Raw genomic sequence first — 23,382 nt, forward strand, 5'->3', positions numbered from 1 at the left:
GAAGTCAATATCCAGCAGTATAACATTTTGCTAATGATTGTTTCTAATATAACATACTTATTCCATTTCTTTCAAGGGCAGCTTCTTGTCTTTTATATTTAAATTGTTTTAAAATTCTTAACTGGAGAGTACACATCTTATCCCAAAGGTTTAGTAAGAAGAAGAGAAACTGTTTTTTTTAATTCGCATGAGGAAATATTTAATTAATATTAAAAATATTTCTTTGAAGTACATAAAATTATGCCAAATTAAAATAATTAAAAAAAATTAAAAAAATATGTTTAAGTTTATAGTTTTTGAAATTTTACTTATACATTTTATACATCATCGTAGTCAAAAACTTATTTTCTTATATTAAATACTTTTTTCCTTATAAATTCCAGAAAACCGTTTAAATGGTCGATTTTTAAGGGGATTAAAAACTAAAAGATATTTATCAAAAATCACATAAAAATACAAGGTAAAAATATTAGCTTATAAGTCATTAATTTAAAAATGTATATAATATTCATTTAATATATTAAGTAAAAATAACCAAAATAAAATTCTGTTGAAAGCTTCTTAAACTACATTTTCGCGAATGGAAAAAATGTCTGGAAAAAGCGGAAGTTCATCATGTTCAGATCTGAAATTTTTTTAAAAAAAATGTATGACAAAAATATTGATTATTTTTTTATTACTTGTGGATGCTTAAAAATATCATACCAATAATCTAATTCCGACGAAAAAAATAACACCTTTTTATTAAATTTTTAGATGTGTTATTATTGTTTTTCCTTTTACAGCATTTAATGCATCTGGTTGATATACATTAAATGTCCTGTAGTCCTGATTTCTTGCAGCAAAATTAATTAGCAATGAATATTTAATGAAAAAAGACAACCAACTGATTAATAAGAACTTTCAAGTAAATTGGTGAAAACATAGTCAATAATTTATCACGATTTTTTAATGGAATGCAATGTAGAATGCAACTATTCATATAAAAGTATAATATAAAGGTTCATATAAAAAAAGAGTATAAAGATTTTAATAAATAAACTTATAAGAAAGAATATTCATTTTTACACTTTAATTTTCATATATTATATACAGTTTAAACTAACATCATTATATGAAGTAATATCATTGTACAAGGTTAATCATAAATTTTTGAATCATGAAAAACATTATAGTTATATATTCAGTAGCTTGATATTTAAATTCAATATTATAAAAAAAATACATTTAGGATGCCTATAGGAAATATTGACATTTTTTTATTTGAACTACAATTAATAAATTAAAATTATTTAAAAATTTATTTTTGCATTCTTCGATGTAATACTTTTATATTTTTTCTTACTTCAAAAATTTTCTAAAATATTTTGCTCCTGATAGAAACATTTAATAAAGTACATAAATTATCTAATAAGTATAATGATTAGTAATCAAGCCAAAAATATTCAAATAATAACAACGATCGAAAAATAAAATTATTATGCTTTTGCAACTATGAAAAAAGAATTAAATGTTTGAGAATTTTTTTTAAGATCACTGAAAAACCAAATTCTTACAATGCATGAATTAATAAATTATGCGAAACCTTGAAGACAACAAATATTTCAATTTTTAATGGTAAAATATACATAATAATTGTTATATGTAATATGAAATATTTTCTAAAAATACCAATTAAAAGTTTCATTTACGAAAACCATTCTATAATAACCATTCTATTCTCTTAATATAAATTAACGATATTGTATATATATTTAGATTCTACATTATATTAATGGCGAATATAATAAAATTTATAACAACAGACAGATAAATGATTTGTGAATCACTGAATTTTCAGAAGTGCATAATCACAACAAAGACTTTTAAAACTATTCTTATCTTTATAAACCAGACAATAAACAATATCTTAAGAGAAAAAAAAATATATAATAAAATAGGTAACATTACTTACCCTGTAACTACAACAACAAAATCCATAATGTTCCAAATATTTCTTAAATAAGCCCCTTTATGAAGTATAAAACCTAAAGCTAATATTTTTAATAAAGTTTCAGAGCAGAAAATTCCTAAAAAGTATGGCTCTGTTGTCTCCTGTAATGGAAAGCATACAATTATGTAAATGATAACGGTCTATATTGAAGTTTAAATGGAATTTTAATAAGAATATCGTCCAAATGATTCTGCTACTTACAAGCTTTTGTGCCAGTGGAGTTCTGTCTTGCCTGGGCAAATGTTCTTCTAAGGCCAAAACCACACAATTTGCTATGATGGTCAGTAATACCGCATACTCAAATGGAGTGGGAACGAGTTAAGGCAGATATACAATTATTTCAAATACATACATATACTCATTCATTTTTCAATTTCACATTCAAACACAGTCCTTTAAATAATTCGCTTAAAAGAGGCAAACTCAGATAATTACTACGTTAGTAGCCTTTTACATCATTTAACTCACGCTTGTGGTTTAGATAATTAGATGACCTTTCTTAGTATAATTCCTTAAAAGTAAAGAAGGTCTTATCTAATTAGATAGGTAGTCCAAATCCCCTCATTCTACGTCACGTCATTTATGGTTACGAAGGAGTAAAAAAGAATAATGTCTATGGTAAATGGATGGCCTAGTAAGTGAATAGTACTTCTTAGGATTCCAATATATAATATAAGATTAAATAAAGAAAATTAAAAGACGCAAAGTAATTCAATTAAAAGTGACGATGATAAATTAAATGTAATTCACAGTACAATGAAGTTTCTTATTTACATTTGGTTATTAATAATAGAAAAACTTAAAATTAAGAAAGATAAAATCAAGTAAATTGTTCAAAATTGTTCGATATACTTATTGAAAAAAAAGGAAAGATATTGAAATTTATGTATAATTAATAAAAGCTTGGTTTTTTGGTTGAATAGAATATCAGTTAGCTTGCTAATTAAATCAAGTTAATTATAAATAAAATTGAAGAATGTGGAATTCTCCAAACAATAAAAATAAATCGTGAAACATGCATAAATAGCATTTTTAAGAAATTCCATACGTTAAACATAGAAGTGTTTAAATTGAAACACTTGATTAATGTCCTTCTTGGAAGTTATTGATTTTCTATAATAATCGATTATTACGATTTTCGAATCGTGTTCAACAAAAATTATTTATTAATGATACAATAATTATTCATCAAATGTCAATACTTTTAAATAAACTGAATTACCAATCCTGAATACCCAAGTTTAAAGTCATCCATCACACTGATTAAAAGAAAAATCTTTTTAAAATAAATTTTAAAGTCAATATTTAAATATTTTACTATATGTACATTTTTCTCTGAAAGAGATGTAAATAAAGTAACCTTATATTCGTAAATATTTTGACTAAACTATGTCTAAAGAGTTTCTCATTATTTTACAACAGACTGTTAATAAATTAATTTTTACAAATAAATAAATAAAAAATAAAAATATACCAAAGCCAAATTTGCTAAAATAAAAAGGTGTTAAAGGATTTTTTTATGAGTCTGATCTTAACTTACCAAGAGCTTTGATGTGTTGAGTCCGGATAACATTACATAAATAAACAATAACATTCAAGTGCAACGAAGAAGCAAAAATAAACTCACGCGCAGTTTAAAACATTTTATTCTTAAATTTAGAAGTTGTGTGGCAACTCAACTCTGTTTTGATGATTTACTTATGTTCGAGAGATTTGAATATACGCATTACCGTTACTTCTGTTCATCTTCGATCGCCGTATTTAATTCCATATAAATATTAAATGTTGTGTCGTCTTACTTTAGATTTACTCATTTTAATAAGAACACGCCTAATGTATGACGGCACGAATTCTTCAGTTTCGCTTTAGTCATTACAACATAGTGTTTATTGGTTTGACATATCAGTCAGTTGGCATGTTACGCAACCAGGCTGATTATAATTAGTGACCATCTAAATTTTTATTCAAATCTTAAACAACTATAAGATGTGTTCATTTAGTTATCTTTTAAAAAAAAATTTGGATATGATTGTCAGAAATTAACTAACGAACGCTGTAGATGAATATCTTAAAAGTATTGGCATTGATAAGGGGATATTATATATATATATAGTATACACAGGACGGTTATAATTATACTTCCCCTGTAAACAGCATCCTACAACGCAAACGGGTGAACGGATTGCAGCGAAATTTGGTATATAGACTACACACGAGATGCGATCCCGGAATTTCGAAAAAAAAAGGGGTTGGTCTAAAATGTCCACCAGAGGGCGCTTTTTCCGGAAAAACATTAAATTTAACACGCTAAACCAATACGGAATACAGAAACAATATTAACATTTATTGACTAGTTTCGATCACCTTGTCATCGAAATACATTAAGTAAAGGCAAGGAATACATAACAGAGCGCTATTTGAGGAGGAAAAAGTTCAATTTCCAGGAACAAGAATAGATTAGGACGAAATTGCAGAAGAGAAACTGTTCTTAATCGTGTCCAGGATGATGTAAAGAAATGTGCTCCATGTGACCACTCTCATTCACCTGCAACATTTCAAGTCGATGGACAGTGTGTTCAACAGCAGACCGTAACTGATCAGTTGTGATGCTTCGCACATGAAGCGTTACGGAGTTCTTTAAGCCATTCAACGTCGCAACAAGATACCGTCATCATTACAGCCGGAAACATCGACATAAAATATGACAGCGACTGCAAACGTTTCTTACCCTAACCTGTTTTGCATAAAGCTTTTTCTTCTTCGCAGGCATGCAAATCTCGACAATTTTTCCTAGAACTGGCAGCTTTTCCCGGTTTTACATTTTATTACTCATAATTCTTGTTCTAGATTGATAATATTGTTTCTGTATTCAGTTTTGGTCGTTTACTGAGTAAAATTTAATGTTTTTCTGGAAAAGACGCCATCTTCTGGTGGACTTTTTTTTTTTAAGAAATTCTATGAGCGTATCTTGTTTTATAGACTATATACCAAATTTCGTTGTCATCCGGTCACTCGGTTGCGTTGTATAATGCTGTTTATAGGGAAAGTTTAATTATAACCACCCTATATATATATATATATATATATATATGATTTGTATTTCACTTTAGATGTAAATTTATAGATTTATAGTACATTTAAAGTTTTGTTTCCTTGCAGTAGGATCTTTAACCAAAATGTCCATGAACATTCAAGTCAAAACTGATAAACTAAAATTGGTATTTAACAAATAGTGATTTATTAAAAAAAACATGTGCGTCTAGACATGCTGTTATCTTTTTAACAAATGTCAGATCTGATAGTTATATAATAATTAAGGAAAGATGCAGAAAAAAATTTCATCCTTAATTGCAGTGTGCTTGAGAAAGAAAAGAAATTATTATTTGTAGCACATTTTAGATGTAAATAAACAGAAAAAAAATTATTTCCTTGCAATGGGATCTTCTCTATCTATCATGCTCATGAGGATTCAAATTAAAACAAATGACAAAAACTGGAATTAAAGAAGTATCGACCCACTGAGAAAACATCCAAAGCTAAATACAAAATAAAAATAATACCGAAAGTAAGTATTAGGAATAACCTGCAACTGAATACAGAATTTTATAACATGCATAAATATAAAATAATAATTGTAGATCTCATCTCTTTGACCCATGCTACAACCCAAATAAAAAAGCAAGTACAAAGCAAGCAAAAGGATTCCCATAACTCATTTTTATTCGCGCTAAAGAATATTTCCATAAAGCTAAGTTGATTTATACACCGAGAAGAGAAAACCTGCCTCATTTGGTAGACACCAAAATAGAATTTGGAATTTATGCATCTGATAAGGGAATAGATTAAAGGAGTGGGGATATTCTTAACCCCGGCCAGAGTTACAAACAGTAGTGGATGATTATATCATAGATGATACAGATTGTATTTTGCCAGTTTATATTAATTTCCTGCTTGTTTTAGAATGATGCAGTACTTTTAGATAAACATGAGTGTCTTAAAAACTGTGATACAATATAAACTAAAAAAAAGTTCTCGTGACAGGGGAAATACTTTATTAAGAATGTTTTATTACTCTTAGTTTACTTTATCTGCTATTTTAAACCTAACGCATCTAGTTTCATGCTAAATATAGCCTACTGTATTACAATTATAAAAATAAGAAAATAATTCCAGAAACATGCTGTTTCTTTTTATAATACTGATTAAATCACCCGAACTAGAAAAGATTCGAATGATAAAAAGATTGTTTTAAGTCATATTTTTGATAAGAAATCTACATTCTCAACAAAATTTAATAAAAACAACTTGGATGTTACCAACCCATTAGTTCTCCCCTCTGCTTAATCTCCTCCGCATGCGAAAGCGCTTTAAGTGCTTCCATTTATCACGAGGGAAGTTTATGGCTTTAAGAGTTGCTTGCTAAAGCTCCTAACATTAAGTGGTTTGAACTAGCAAAGGCAAAAGCGAGTTTCTTGAAAATTCTTTCGATGATCGTTCATTAAAAAGAGGTTGAGTTATAAGCATTTGTTTGAAGGTAATACTTTTTTTTCCTTACAGAATGGCAGTCTCGAATAATTAAGTAAATACTGATGAAAAGCGCTCATTTCGATGAGGATTCGTTTATTTTTGCTCATGTTTTCGTCACATTGTCTCGTGAGGTAATAGTTCAAAACTTTTTAGTAAAAGATAGGATCCTGACGAAGAAATTGTTATAAATTCACAAACTATTTCTTTTATTTAAAACAAATTCAAAAAAATTCAGAGATGTGCAAGAAAATATATTTTAATAAAGATTATTTATCATGGAATTCGTTCAAAATAGTATGCTATGCTATGCAATAAATATTTATTCTATTATAAACTATTGTATTTACCACTATTATAAATAAAGCAGAAGCTGTGACTATCTGTTGCCTCTTTACAGGTCTGACTACATGATACAGAGCTGCAAAATTTGGCACCAATATAATTTTCGGGATGAAAATGAGCACATCGGTGCGATGCTTTTGAAATTTTAATTAATTAGAAAATAGGTGAGATTATAACTGTTGAAATATTATTGAACATTTTAGAGCATACTGGTTTCCTACATTAATATAAAACTTTTGAAAAAATGACTTTCAAGCTATATATCAATCAATTCAGTTGGCGTGCAAAAACTTTTCCGAATTTTGACAAATTAAAAAAAAATCTTATATAAATTTTAATCATTGCTGCAATGAAATTCAAGCTAATTTCATTGTTTTATGAAATATTTCAGGGTAAGTGTTTTCCTTCACTGTTGAAAGCCGAGGAGAAAAGATCCAAATTTTGTAACTGTACAGTTTACTGCACAGATACAAAATGGAGAGTAATTTCCTGGGAACTTAAACTTTTAAAGGCACTATGATATCATGAAACTTGATGACAGAAAGAAGAGTCATGAACACAAACTGAGCAGATGCACGGTCATGAAATTTACATGATTTTAATGTATATCTCAGTTTGATGGACTTGAAAATGCTTTATTAAGAGAAACATGAAACAAAGATATGCATAAGATATTTAATTGAAATTAAATAGGTATCGTGGCTCACCTACGAGTTACTAAAAGCGACTTGTAAAAGTGATGAAATGAAACAATAGAGACAGTATATATTTTTACGTCGCCTTCCAAATGATCTTCAGCAGTTTATTTTTAGAATAGATTAATTAAATTACTAGAGACGGACATAATTCGGCATCAGTGCATATCATAAACATGCACATGAGACTGCATCTGTTTTGAGTTCGCTCTTTTGCCACCAAAATCGGTAACAAACAAATCTTTAGATTCATATAATATTTTATATCCTTTAGAAATGCACAAAATCACGTCTATTCTTCATTTGCTATAATTATCAGTTAGACAATTAGTTTTAAATATATTCATTGATGAAGAAGGATTCATTGCTCAGTGAAATAATGACATACATGATATGGTACTTTTAATAGCATCTCAACGTATTTTTTTTTTTTTTACTATCTACCTTTGGTGACTAAGTCGTTCGCCAAATTACTGACTTTTTAAACGATTAATATGGAATAGTTAAATCATAGTGATTATTCGCTTGGCGGTAGTTAAACTTGACACTTGTTAAACTTTCTTTTACATTTCCTTTCCTTTGAATTATTGGAATGCCACCCCTATCCAAAGCATTTCTAATAATATCTTGAAGTTCCATTATTTAGAGAATTATTGAAATAAATGAAGCTGTAAAAACATTCAGTGAAACAAATTTGAAACGTCCGTATAGTGATTTGTTTACAATTTACTGCTGCTATTCAGCAATAAGAGATAAGAACGATTTCTGCGCTACTTCGTTAGCGTTTTATGCGTATATATTCCAGTGCAAGAAAGGCAAACATGAATTTACAGCTAACAAGTTAAAGAATGACACTACTGAGTAGCATATCTCAGAGGAAGGAGCTTATTAGAACAATTGTCCGATTCTACTCTAAACTGGCTAGAACATTACTCTAGCAAAAACAGAGTGATTTAAGGGCTCTAATGGCGTAAGTAAATTGCTCGTTGAGTTCAAGATGACAGCTAGTTTTTCTACTAGCAACATTTGGCTATTTTTCTACTTGTTTTCTACTAGTTGATGAAGTTTTTCTCTCAATGAGACACAAATACAGACAAGTTTCCTTTAAAATTTTGACAATAACAGTAGGGAACATATTATAACATTTCTGTACTATTCTATCATTTTTTGTTATTTCAGTGTATAATGGACGAACATTTTTTATGGTCCATCCTTAATTATAGGGTTAAGGCACGAAATATTTGGAGAACATGAATCTTGGGAAGAAGTTTATGATTACATCTTCTGGCCTCGCTCTTAATTACTATTATTCTGAAACTGGTAGGTCTGTGCACACTATTGCAACGAATTTCTCATCAAGATCTCACTGGACAAGTCAATGTAGATTTCTAGTTTTTCTCTAATTCTTAATTTCATTCAAAAGTTCACAGAGAAGACAACTAATTTCATTTGGAACTTCTAATATTTAAATACATTAATATAGAGACAATTGTTGCGAAATGCTTAAAAAAGGCATCTTCCTTTCTCCTCCAATCAAAGAGCAGTAGAAACTGACGTAACTGGTGACTATTTTTTCCTATATCTCTTCTCTTGCTTGTGATGATCGTGAAATGTTGAATTGCCTTTGTGTTCGGGAATATTAAATATGATTTTATGTGTCACATGCCTACTTTTTGATATATAATTAATTAGAAATCACACGACATCGGGTAAATGTCAGCCCTCTGATTCTTATTTTGAAGCAAATTCGTGTTTGGTTTCGTTTCATATTTTTGGCGCCCAATGTGAATGGGGCGCCAAAATGGATATGATACCACTAAAAGCATAAAGAAAGGCATTAAGAACATCGTTTACCTGTTCGGCGAAACAAATCGACGATTAACTCGAGAAAGAAAATCTGGACACTAAACAACTTTTGGTTTGAAGGCGCAGTTAACGGATAAATTTCAGCATCTGGAAAAATGCCAATCTGAAATCAATGTTCAAATATTCAAAGATGAAAATGCTGAACAAATGTTTGAGGCTGAACAAGTTTTTGAGTGCGGAAAAATATCGAGACCGATATACCGAACTGTGCACAAAAATTGATCCACCTGTCGTTAAAAGAGACGACAGAAATAGTATCTTCACAAAGCAAATTTAAACTTCCAAAAAATCGAATTAAAGAAGTTTAGTGGATATTCCAAGGAATATCTTACGTTCTGGATTCAGTTTCGTGTTCGAGGACAGTTCTATGCCGCTGGAGGATAAGTTCAAATATCTTCTGCAAGCAGTAGTTCCAAAATCGAAAGCTGCCCGAGTGGTCGAGAATTTTCCAGCTACAGCGGATAATTACCCGAAAGCGATTGCTCATCTCAAAGACATCTTACTAACGTGAGGATCTCTTGGTCCAAATTTATGTGCGATACTTATTATCCATGGTTATGAAAAATGCTATATCTGGCCGTGCGACGCAACAGCAATAATAAATGAAAGCTCTCCAGATTTTCATATCATGCCAGCATGAGGATATTTGATTCGTTTCGGCGCCCGAATGTACATTAGAGTAACAAAGGCGGCGGAACTTCTCTAGAATGTTAGGTAGCTAGGCCAAAATCTCTAGATGTTTTACACATAATACTTTGACTCCTGTTTCTGAATACGACTCATTAAGGATTTCAACAACTGGCATTGAAATCAAGGCTTCCTATCTGAGGTATGCTCTTCGCGTATTCTAAAGTAAAAGGAGGATTACTTAACAGTGTGAAAAATAAAGTTAAAAATTATGGATACATACGGGATTAAAATGGAAATTATAGAATATTCTTGTTTTCTGAAGTTTTTGTAAAAAGTGAGACTTCTGAAAAAGTCTTCAGAAAGTAGTACCAGAACTACTTTCAGGCGGTAATACTTGAGTAGTAATAGTAAAATTATGAGAAGTAATAGTACTTAAAAATAAATCTAGAGTATGGAAATTGGGTGATAAAGCACTGAAATATTCAACACCTTTCATAAATACCAAACTTGCAGAAAAAACAGTTTTGTCTTCTGTGTTTATTAATAAAAAAACATCGCAAAGGACCACACGTGGCTCCAATGGTGGCATTGTTTCTGTCTTCAGTTGAAGCCAATTTTATAAAATTCGGCTCCCCGAAGCAAGCTTAAAGATTGTTTCGAAGTTATTGCTGCATTTCAATAGCAGATTATTACGATAAGTAATTATAAACTTCCGTCATATAATATTGAGAAATTATCTCAATGTCTTTTCATTTGCAAATTCACAGGACTCATAAAATTATTAAAGTGGAATAAAATATAAAATCAAAAACAAATCTGTTACTGTCATCAACTCCAAAGGATGGTTGAAAGGGAAGAATATGGCAGTAAGGAATACTTAAAATATTAACCAAGAGATGAAAGAGGATAAAGTTTAGGAATCAATGGTTCATAAAGAGTATGAAATAACAACGAAAAATACGTGGGAAAAGCTCCACATTCCATTCTACTTCTCACAAAATTTCGACTCTTTCACTTCTTCGCATAAGACGAAATACCAAAATTTTTTGCAAAAAATTTTGGTATTACGCCATTTAATCTTTAAGCGTACAATTCATTGCAAATTTTGGAAGTAGATACAATCAACAATAAAACTTCCTCCCTTATTTTTTTAACAGCTTTATTTATGAATTTATTTAGCTTCCTAATTAAATGACGTATTCTATTTGGGATATTCATTATTACTTTAATTCCTGTAACAATATAAGAGTATTTGTGAAAACGAAGATTTTAAATTATTTCCTATTACAGATTTAAAATTAAAAATTCAATAATTTGATACACGAGTCATATTCGTCATTGTATGTGAAGGGGTTAAGGAAGAGTATTCATTATAATCTTTTAAGATAATCATATTCCCGAATATAATGTTCTGATTCTGGTTGGCGTCACCAATTATATATAACATGTTCAGTCTCTTTTAATTGTTTTTTCTGGCATTTTCACCTATTTTGCAAATGATTTCAGATTTACTCTCATTTCAAATACGTTTCAAAATCGCAAGATGAACGAAATTATTAAATTGCCACATTGTAGCCAAAAAGTGACAAACATGTGCCCTAGAAGTTTAAACTCTCTCAACTCTTAGTTAATGCAACTATAAAAAAAATAATTTTTATGGGTAGTTTAATAATATTAACGTACCGTTTTAAAGCAACACTAGGGCTATTTTGGGACGGAGCTCATCATTTTGAGCCACGGTCAGATGACGAGGACGACACTTGAGCTGACAACCCTCCTCTCTGACTCCTCCTTCTACACTACACCGGCAGGAGGACGTTTGGCCTTGACGGATTTAGCGTGCCCATACCCGCTTACACGACGGTTCTTCGATGCAATCGGGCCTCGAATACAAGACCTTTCCACCATGCCGCCGCGGCCCCTAATTCTTATGGGTAAGTAATTGATACGTCAATTGTTATGTGAAGGCGTCACACAGACATCGAATTTATTTCTTGAAACTTTAAAATTAATTCACTCAAAAGAAGCTATAATAAAAAAATTACACAGAATCCATAACACGCCTCAGTTATTTTATTTATTCATAGTTGAATTCATAGGACGGTATAGTCCTAAAAGAGAAGGTATCATCTAATTAGATAGCATAGTTTTTTTTTAAGAGGCTTACTAATCTACCTTTGTATTGATGCTTCATTTTAACTTTCGTCATCATTTTCCCATATGAAGTACCCAAAGAAAAATTTGATTTTAACTTACATGAGATCATTTGTAGAAAATAAATTAAATGACAAAATCTCTATTTATCGATTTCTCCTGTATAAAATATCTGTAAAAAATCCTTGACAAAAATAATCCGCCGTTTCTCTTTCTTTGCATTTATTAAGCAGCAGAAGAGAACCTGTCGCCAGAAAGACCCGGGGCAAATGTTTCATTTCTTTCGTAGATTTCCGGACAAAATCGTGTCACTTCGTTGGGAATTTTTTCTTTCGAAAGACAAAGGCGCGTAGGTAGATGCCCGACAGATGTTTTATGCGGAAGATAACTGGGTCAGAGATAATATTTATTTTGCTCTCCTTGTCTTCCTTTTTTCTGAAAAAAAGTAATGGCTGAATTATTCAGGTCAAAAAAAGGATTTTTTCCCCGACTCTGCATTGTCAGCTTACTGTATTTTTTTGGAAAGAAGTTCTCCCCACCTCTTTTTTCTTCTTTTGCTTTGCTTGAAATATTTAGAATAAATCTTGGCGGGAGAAATTTCTTTTCCTAGCTTCATTTTTTATTTATCGTCTGAGGGTTTTCTTTGGTTATGACACTGGTGAGAAAAGTTTCCAATTTTTGTTTCAATTTTGAAAAAAAAAGCAAAGAGAAGGTAATTTATTCCGTTTTTAAAGATCCGATTCATATTTTTAACAAGCATTCAGCAATAAAAAATTTATTAGAATTACATTTGCCTTTACACTTTTTAAACGATTTCAATTATTTCAAAATTTATTTGAATTAATTGAAATTGTTTTAAAAAGTTTGTCTTTGCATTATTTTCATTTCCATGTTTGTTAAAGAATTGCATTGTTTTGATTTATCTAACTATAAATAAATATAAAATCCTGAATTTAAACTTTAATAAACCATCGAATGTTCAGATATAAGCCTCCAAAAGAAGAAATAATAAAATTTTAAAGTAAAACAATAAGAAATATTCGAGAAAATATCGAAAATTAATCAATTTTCTCCTGGTCAAGAGATAAGCCGCCATATGAATAATTTTTAATTCCCTTTTATTTATTTTTCGAAAATTAAATAAAAATGCTTACAATACTGAGAGTTGAAAATGTATTAAGAAGAATGATTGAATAACTGAACCACAAATGATTACCGAGGAATTCATATTTTCGTATATCAAGGAATTGTATAGGAACCTATTTTTTATGAAACAATTCATTTTATATTACTTTTAAAATCGTTTAATTTTTATAAAACATCTTAATTCGAATCAATCATCATTTTAGCGACTATCCGAACCAGCACAATAAAATTTGCTTTAGCCAATTTATTCTTGCAAAAAATAATCCTTGACTTTCATATTACCATTGCACAACTTAAATTATATTTTCTATATTGATTAATGATGCCTTAAATATTTAATTTTTTGAAAAATCCGTAACATTTTATTTTTATTACAACATAACTCTGGATCTTTAACACACATTCTTCAATTTTTTTTTCAGAAAACAATTCTGAAAACAATTCTTCAATCTTTTTTTATATAATAACCAATTATTTAAAGCATTGTTATTTGATTGCATACATAGCCATTTGAAGCCTTATACACTTCGTAACCAATATATTATTTTATTACAGAATTCTGGGATTTTAATAATGAACTAAATGAAAGTTCAGAATACTGTTTTTTGCACTTGATTTATACAATGTGAAAAACGATTCTGTATTGTGTTTCATTTCGGTACATTTTGAATACATTAGGTGTTTCGCCCAAAGTTCACTATATTTAGAGAAGGTTTTTTTTTTTTTTTGTAAAAATTCTTTCTAGTTATATATTTTTATTTCTAATTTATTTAGTATGACTGATTTCATTTTACTTCACAAAATATTTAACATATAGAATACAATCTCTACAAAATTCTACAAAATCTCTACAATTAATTCCTTTCAAGAAACAATTTTTATTTCATTAATATGCTGAAATATTGTGTCCAATGACTCGATTTACAACGCAAATATTCCTTCATTTTTGGTTTTGGTAGTTCACTCATATTTTTAGTTCTTTAATCTAAATTTGTCCTAAAATAATATAACTAAAAGCGTAACAAGAGATCTTTTCTTATAATTTTATTTTAACTAAGATTCAGGCATACAGGGAGATTCGGAAGTTTGGAGCAATTTTAGAAATCAATAACTCACAAAAATGAGTATTGGATAACGTGGAAAGATATTCTTCGAATTGAAGAATAGAATAATTTTGAATAACAGAATAAATAATAATATCTGCTTATACTAAATGTGTGCATTTATACCTACAGTAGACTCCCGATGATCCGCGGGCGGGTTATCCACGCCTGCCGCACTAAGTTTCTTTTCTTTCTTTCTTTTTTTTTTTTTTTGCTTCCAAGCAAAGAGAAAATGCTTCCAAAGCAAGAAGCCAACACAAATGACTGATTTCTTCAAAAAGGTGTAGTTTTACAGTTATGTTTTTGTAATTACATAATACATTACAGTATTAAAACAGTACATATGTATTCATTTTTCGGTGTATCCTTGACGCCTCTCGTAAGTTCAAAGCACTTTTCTGTTTTCATTAACAAAATGCATTTTAGGTTAGTTTTGAGTGATAGTTAAACATTTCCTTCTGTTTATTTTACGTTTTATTGTACATAAAACGATTTTTCAAAGTTGGAATGACTGTTTTCTCTTTTGCTATACCCGTTTTTAGCTTTTTTTGGATTATCCGCGGCGGCCGCGCCACCCTATTCCGCGGATAATCGGGAGTGTACTGTATTTTATTAATTAACCCTTATACCTATTTTATTAATTGTTATGAACCTTCGTAATGTAGTTGAGTCCCATGATATCATAATGCCATTAAAAATTTCTAAGTATGAATTGTAAGTTTTAATGGACGTTATAGTAATATAATTTCACTTTCCGACTCCTCATTTAAATTGCACAAATAAACAACCAGAATCCTTCTTCCTCAGCTTTGGACACCGGAAGAAGATGCCACGATCAAATAAATATAAGTAAAACGTTAAATTGGTTTGAAATTCATTTTTGCAATGAAATTTACTGCAGAAAATTTTGCAAAAAATATTATTATTTTTTTAAAAAATTCTAAATTAAAAAAAATCTATGCAGACTGAATTTACATAATTAAGAAGACAATTTTTCAAATTTTCAAACAGTATTAAATTTATTTTTGTACAGTAATATTCTCTTGAATTATTGGTGAAAAACTTCTAAATCACTTATTTTTTATATATATAAAATTTTTTTAAAAAAGTCGCTCTTTGGTGTATATTTTCTCTCTGTCAAGTATATCCTTACCAGTTTGGGATCAAACATTTTGTTATGAAAAGTAGACTTTATTCTTTATTGTTAGTAGAGATTTGATAAAAAAAATTATTCTATCCTCACAAACGCTTAAAAATAAAATGTATTTTCCATGATATATTTTTTTACTGAAACTTCCTAAACTTCAGCTTTGTTCAAAAAATAGAAGCAGAAGAAAATCTAACTTGTATCAAAAAGTCAAGAAAATTGTTTCATGCAATAAAAAATAACTCAGACGGCGCATTAACCTGGATTTTCTAAACACTGGAAAGAAAAGACACACATTTTATCATTTCTTCCCACCAAAACAAACAAGCTAAAATTTTGTAGTTCAATTGCTGTTCCTTTTTGTCATTTTTTTTTTTCATTTTTAAACTGATACGGCGATTATTTATTGTTCTTGTCATGCTAAACAAGTTTTGCTCCCCAGTTTTCGTCTGGTAAATTTGAGACGGCGATAAAAAGAAATAAAATATTAATGATTCCCGCAGTCTTCCTGGCATCGGGCCCAGTGCGAGGGACACTCCATTCGCTTGTCAAGAAGATGAATCCCAGCATCTTTTAAGGGAAAGTTATGGCCAGCTGTAAATCAAAAGTTGAAAATCTGAGTGTCGTTTTGGAATTTATTATCAGGAATAAACAATGCCAGTGGTTTTGGGAACTTTATAACCATGTGCACTCACTCCCATTAAGGGACAATGACGATATGAATAACAATGATGGCATTTTAGGCGAAAAGATTATTTTCAAATGGACACAGCTATACATTTGGGAATCAGGACCGAACTACGCACTTTGCAAGATACTAGCTAGCTTTCACAAAATATTATAGAAAAATTCTAAAGCTTTTAATGTGATAATTTTTAAACTTTATATTAACATGATACTTTATATTAATATGATACCAAATAAAGTCTTAAACCGAGTTCATTCGTTCTGAGTTTGTATATGTATGTTTATACATTGAAAAATAATTCAGTCCTTAAGTGGTTCAGTATAAGCAACGATGGATTTAGATATTTTTCTTTTATTTAGGCATACATTTATTTCGATATTTTAGACATACTAATATAATATTTAACCATTTAAGGGTCTAGGCCGAGTTTCTTTATATATACATATGTTTATGTATATATAACAATAAACAATAATTCAGTCTTCAAGCGATTTATTTTCTCAATGGTTGATTTAGATATTTGATTTAGGTATACTAATAAGATGCTAATTATCTGAGAGCCTAACCCAAGTTAATTCTATCTACGTTGTATGTGTACCTTTATATATTTGTACTACGTTTGTATACATGTACAATGAAAAATAATTTTGTCCTTAAATGGTTCAATACACTCAGTGGTGGATTTAGATATTTCGCTCTTGTTTAGACATGCATTTATTTCGTTATTTTCGCATATTAATATAATATGATATTTAACCATTTAAGGACTTACATATATACGTAAAACGATTTTCTTCGGCGTATGTCATATATGTATGTTATATGTACATATATATATATGACATATATATGATGATAAAGAATAATTTAGTACTTAAGAGGTTCAGTATAATCAATGATGGACTTACATATTTTGTTTTTATTTAGACATACAATTACTAAAAAAACTAATATGATTATACTAACACATTTTCAGAGCCTTACTCGAGTTATTTCAATGTATGTTTGTATATGTACGTCTATTTGTCTGTACAGTGAAAAATAATTTTACTCTTAAGCGGTTAAGTACACGCAGTTTCGGATTTAGACATTTTGCATCTGCCCAATATGAGTATCTTTATTTAATAAACTGGGAAACTTATTTTACACTTCCACTCATTTTTAATGCCCATGTCAATTATTTATTTTAAGTTAATTTTTTATTCTATCAATGCTGTGATAACGTACTTAACTGGTTAATTTATTATGATTCAAGACAGCGCGGCATGCACTTCTATATACAGGGTGTTTTTAAATAAATATCCCAGCTTTTCAGGTCTATTAAAAGGAAGTAAAACTAATTATAGCCTTATTGTTCATCCGAAATCCATAATAACAGATGAAAGTTTAAAACAAACATAGTTATAAGTGTACATTGTAAGCCCCTTAGAAAAAAGGAAGGATATCAAAGTGATATCAAGATAATTCATTTCTTATTTTTTCAGTGTTTCTGATGTGACACGTTGAAATCCTGCAGATATGCATGTGTGAAGTTCGTCAGTGTCTGTTGACAGTGCGGAAATGAACACCTGCTATTTGATTTAGCCCTTAAAACAATGAAAAAGTGTCGTACACACATATAAATATCCTTTCTAAGCTCCACAACAGACATTCAAAAAAAATGGTGGGATGAATTATCAGACACTTTAATATCCTCCTTATTTCTGGAGGGGCTCCCATAAAACACTTATAACTGTGTTGAATTTAAACTTTCAATTGTTATTTTGGATTTCCGATAAACAACAAGGCCGTACTTTGAACCGTTTTCTTTTGACATACTTGCAAAGTTGGAATATTCATTCATAAACACTGCGTAAAATGATTTAATCAGGCATTCATTATTCATAAATACTACAACAGCTATGTGAACGGGATGATATTGTGCCCATTTTTCAGATGAGGCTCATTAAATAATGAGAAATATTGGGGTGGAGGTGCCAATTTTAAGATTCCTTGTAAGGCATCGAAGTTGCAAACATAAAGTGATATGTGCAAGTGTGTAATAATATCTCTCTCTTTCTCTTACACGCAACATCAATAAAATATTATCTGCCATTTTATTAACATGGAGAAAACTGAGCAGTTACAGTTATAAGTCACGATACGGAACCTTCACGATACAGTCCCTCCTGGTCTTCGTTAAATATTAGATTTTTTATTAGATGCAATAAAAATGCATTAGGAGTTGGTATAATTCCAGCATTAAGTAAAGTAATTGAAGTAAATATGAGGTCATTATATTCTTTACGAAAGAAATTACAGTTAAACAAGGGAGTTCCGGTCGTTTAAGTAGAATGTGTTTTGGTCATATTAATGACATTTTTCATTTTTAGATATTCATTTTCTTCATTTTTTGACATTCATTTCCCCCATATTTGGTTTTTGTTTATTAGTTTTTATTAAAGGGATTCACCGCTTACAGTCATACATTGTCTTTAGATATTTTAAAGATATTTTAATTTTTTTTTGATCCTCATATAAACTGTGCACATAATAAACAAAAAAATTCTTCCTTATCATTAAATACCAGACAAAAATCACGCGATTAAATGTTTGACGATATAATGGAAATGGTTTGAATTTAGTAACAAAATGAAGTATATTTATAAAAGCTATGCAAAGAAAAGTTTTAAAAAATTGTCAAAATTAATACAAATAAAAAAATTAAAAAAAACCCGGGAAACAAATTTTTAAAAATATAATCTTTTGTATTTTAACACGGAGGAAAATCAATTTGATGTCGCAGTATTTTCTGAAATTATCATGAAAAATGACAAAAAAATCTCAATTTTTAATTAATTAAAATTTTAATTCCTATGTAAAAACATTCGTGACAAACATTTCCTTCCTCCAAAGCATATTTACTAGTGCATCCAATGTATGTGTATACAAATTTGTCAGCTCTAGGCGAAATGGTGTGGCTTGTTGAGCCAATACACCCAGACATACATTCTCTTTCCTTATTAGTAGAGATAGAGGGTATGTGGAACATGATTTGTCTTATCCAATAATGGATAGTCGTTTCTTTTATTCAGAAGTAAATATAAAGTGACAAAAATGGTATATTTAAACGCGTCAGTGAAAATAAATTGACAAAAATGGTATATTTAAACGCTTTAGTAAAAACTGTAAATGCGTGTGTTTTGAATAAAAAAAATTTTTTTTTCTTAAATTATTAACTTATCATCTTTAATCTATACAAATTTATTTTTTTTACTTCACATAGTATTTTCTTATTATTGCAGAGAAGAAAAAGCTTTTACATAAGTATATTTACTTGAACTGTTTGACTCCAAAGGCTTATTTTGTAATTGTATGATAGTACAAAAATGTTACCCTAAGAAAGAATGGTGGCACAAAATATAATATCAGGAGAATAGTGTAAACAGAATGGTGATGCAAAAAAAAAAGAAAAAAAAAAGGCGGCAAAGCTTGAAATAAAACTAAAATATTACTAAGCCGAGAGTTGGAAAAAATGTATGAAAAAATTGGCGTGCATTTTGGCAATCAAAAGTGAGGAAATAAAGCCTACATATATGTTTGGTTGCCATCGTTGCAAATTTGTTTTCACGTAATTAAAATATGTCGTTTTATCAGTTCCGCAATTCTTTGTGAACGCCTTCTTTTCACAGATTACAAAAACTGACAAAAAAAAAAAAAAAAAAAAAACCTTGCCATGAAACGTTACATTTTATTTTTGCTAGTAATGAAATAGAAATAAAAAAAATACAGAATTAACATTTCAGTTGGAATTATTGGAAAGATTGTTCATGGAATGCTAATCATCAATTCCTGATCAATAACATTTTTAAAAGCGAAAAAAAAGCAGTGCGTTTTAAGATAAGATAATACATCTTATTATTTTGTTTACTTATTCATCCTATGTTTTGAAAAAAGCATTAAAACTCAAAAAGGACAAGGATAAAACTTAAACTCTTTACATGCAGTAACGAAGTAATCAGACCGCAGTTATCAGGAATAGTTCGTAAACTAGGTTATTACTACGATACATATACAGTTATAACCATTTAACTTGGGGCCGGGATAACCTGGTTGGTATGGCGTTGGGTGAAAGAAAGCGTTTGATTTTATATAAAAAAGATTAAAAACTGGCTCTAAATAATCAATTTATTAGCTACCACTGCCATCTGTTTCGTAGAACTGTATTAAAATTGCTTAGAAAGATATATGTGCTGTAATGTTGATTTCAAATACACTTAGATGTTTGTTCACGATTTTGTAAATTTTGAAATATCTATCAAAGCTTTCATATTGTTCTATATAAGGTTAAAAAAAAAGGTACACGTTTTTATGCAGAAAAGGAGTTAAAAAAATGGCTGGTTTGATTCATTTATTTCATCTGTTTCATGGAGTTCATCCGTTTTAGAATTCTGAAAATAGCACTTTGAGACGCACGTACTTCACTAAGGGGTGGTACGGAGAAAGATGAGCAGCCTCCTAATTGCGCAAATAATCTGAGTTTACCTTAATGCTGAATTTAAACAGTTCCTCCACTCACCCTTCATTTGATGAAATAAACGCTTTCTAGCGCATACGCCAAAGAGAGAAAGGTTCCCGTATCCTTAAATATAGTAGTATTTGTAATAAAATTTAAAATAAAAACGATTTTTTGCAGGAAAAGTTTTAAAAAAATGGTTTGAGTCTGGAAGAAGTTGCCCAAATAAAAAATACTTAAGAATCATACCAAAGAGGACAAATGAAAACTTTGAATGAAAAAAGGATATGGCCACTCGATGATGAACTTGGTGTACCTCCTGATGAGGTTGTCGTCCGAGAGGAGGAAGAGGGAGGAGGGGCCCTTCGCCCCTTCCGCTTGCTGCCCTCTCTTCTTGACCATCCCGCTCAGCTTCGGCTCATCCTCGCGATCACACGACCTGCTGGCCGCCTCGGCCTGCAGAGCCCGCAACCTGTTGATGGAAAAGAAAATGACAAATTATTATAACAGAACATGGCAAACAAATGATTTAATATCAAAATTAAAAGTAATTTTGAATTTTTTTATGATCTACTTAACAGAAGACACTGACTAAAGCTTTCAGAGACCATATTCAATTCCATTATTCAAAATAATACGAAAGATGATCAAGTGTAAGCACTTAAGGGGTGTCAGGATTCTTAAACGTCAAAATTTTTGATGTCTTGAAAAAAAAAATATATGTTAGAGTCCCATCTTTTCTGAGCATTTTTGGTACTAAAATTTTAACGATATTATCAAAACTTTCGAGTTTCGCGTTATCGAGAAAAAAAACTAAAACTAAAACAACAATAATCAAATTTAAACAGAAAGTTCATCTGCCGGAATGTCAAAAAATTATCTTATTATGAAAATGGTATATGTTTCTTAAAATTATATGAAAACATGCGAAATATTATACTTGCATATGAACATTCTATGGTTAAATTTTCAAATTTCACAACTGTTTCATTTGTAAATCAGATGAATTGGGAAAAGGATGTTTTTTTGCTTCCATGGATAATCGTTAAAAATCCGGAGACCCCTTAAGATTACTTTGCAGAAAACTACACACATTTGAGGCTAAATTTATGCACAAACTAAGCATAAAATAAAGGTAATATTTTATTCCATTGACAAATATTTAACGAACACTAAAAAGAAAATATATTTTAGCAGTTATACTTGTTTTAAGATTGACAAATTTGCTTCCGTAAAAACTTGCTCAAAGCGTGAATATTGGAATTTTTTTTTTATCAAATGTTGTTAATGTCATTTGACTGCAAGTCTTTTTCAATTGTTCGAGAACCGTCGAATTGTGGGTAATTGAGATACTTTCAAGAGCCGAAAATCATTACATGTCAAACAAATGGATAGCGACAAGTTGCATTTTGTACTCAACCGTGGTGGTTTGAGTACCAGAATAGTGTAAAAGAAAAATATTTTCAACATATTCTGTTCACTAAGTTATGAAATAAAAGAACTAAATTGTATGAAATAAGTTCTAAATTGTAAAATCAAGAGATAATTTGAAAATATCCACAAATTTGAAAAAAATAGAAAAAAAGAAACTTTAACCGTTAAAATATTTTGTATAATAACCAACAGATTTTAGTCAATCGCATAAAAACTTTCTGTATTAAATTTTTATGAGTATTTCATAGCTCGAATTCATCCAGTAATCCCACTTTTGCTCCCAATGGTGAATATTTTATCTACTTTTTCTTTTATAATGTAATTATTCGTGATCAAATAATATTACCCAAATCGAAAATATGTTCTATCCTTTGAATTTTGCTGTACTGTCATTTTACTTTTTTATTTGCTTTATTAACTTCAAAAATGCTAAAATAGAATATTCTTTCTCAAAGTTTTCATGATGGAAGAGATCAAGTCATTAAATGTTTGATGAAATATGAAAACGGTTCATTTATTTCATTGGAAAAATGAAATACGCCACTGACAATTTTACAAGAAAAAAAATGAAAAAAGATTCACGAAAAAGTTTGCAGGACAACCAGATTAGTATAAATAGAAATAAAAAAACATATATTTTGTATTTTAAAATGATGTAGAATAATGGGAATTCCTAATGAATAAATTCGATTTCATTTTATGAAAAAAATCGCTGCCAGCCATCGACATTCCCACTTCACAGTACATATTTCTGCTCAAGTTTGCAGTTCCATGTTAAATAGTCAGGTCTGTGATATTGGGCTTACGTACACATGCCCATTCCCCTTTATTATTAGTATAGAAAAATCTTTTTCCTGAAAAGAGTCTGGAAATGAAGCAATAAATGAGTGGAATAAATGACAGCGACAGTGACTGTACAGTCAATTTTAAATTCGGCCAATAAAATACTAAGGAATTATTGAATAAATTATTTTATTTAAAAAAATTTCTCCGGAAGAGAATTTTCTTTATTGTTTCTTAATGGACTTCTGTACAAATCGGACGATACGTTTCAAGAAATAGAAAATCGCGTTATAAAGGTCCTGCTGATTTGGGCTAAATTATATAAATTCAAATATATTTGTAAATTACTAATCGATACGTAGAAATATTACGTTAAAAA

The 23,382-nt window shown here is 29.6% G+C and overlaps 1 protein-coding gene across 10 annotated transcripts in view; it reads right to left on the reverse strand.

Annotated features, from left to right (window-relative positions):
• Positions 1 to 23,382, reverse strand: part of LOC129984378 (voltage-dependent calcium channel type A subunit alpha-1-like) — a 391,421-nt gene that overhangs the window by 131,379 nt on the left and 236,660 nt on the right. For all 10 annotated transcript variants that reach the window (XM_056094255.1, XM_056094253.1, XM_056094248.1 and 7 more), the window contains exons 2-4: positions 21,076 to 21,258; positions 2,195 to 2,300; positions 1,955 to 2,094 (exon numbers count right to left, since the gene is read on the reverse strand). In XM_056094255.1, the coding sequence (XP_055950230.1) occupies positions 1,955 to 2,094; positions 2,195 to 2,300; positions 21,076 to 21,258 (429 nt within the window). The remainder of the gene's footprint in view (positions 1 to 1,954; positions 2,095 to 2,194; positions 2,301 to 21,075; positions 21,259 to 23,382) is intronic.

This window comes from Argiope bruennichi, chromosome 9 (assembly GCF_947563725.1).
Source record: "Argiope bruennichi chromosome 9, qqArgBrue1.1, whole genome shotgun sequence".
Lineage (NCBI taxonomy): Eukaryota > Metazoa > Arthropoda > Arachnida > Araneae > Araneidae > Argiope > Argiope bruennichi.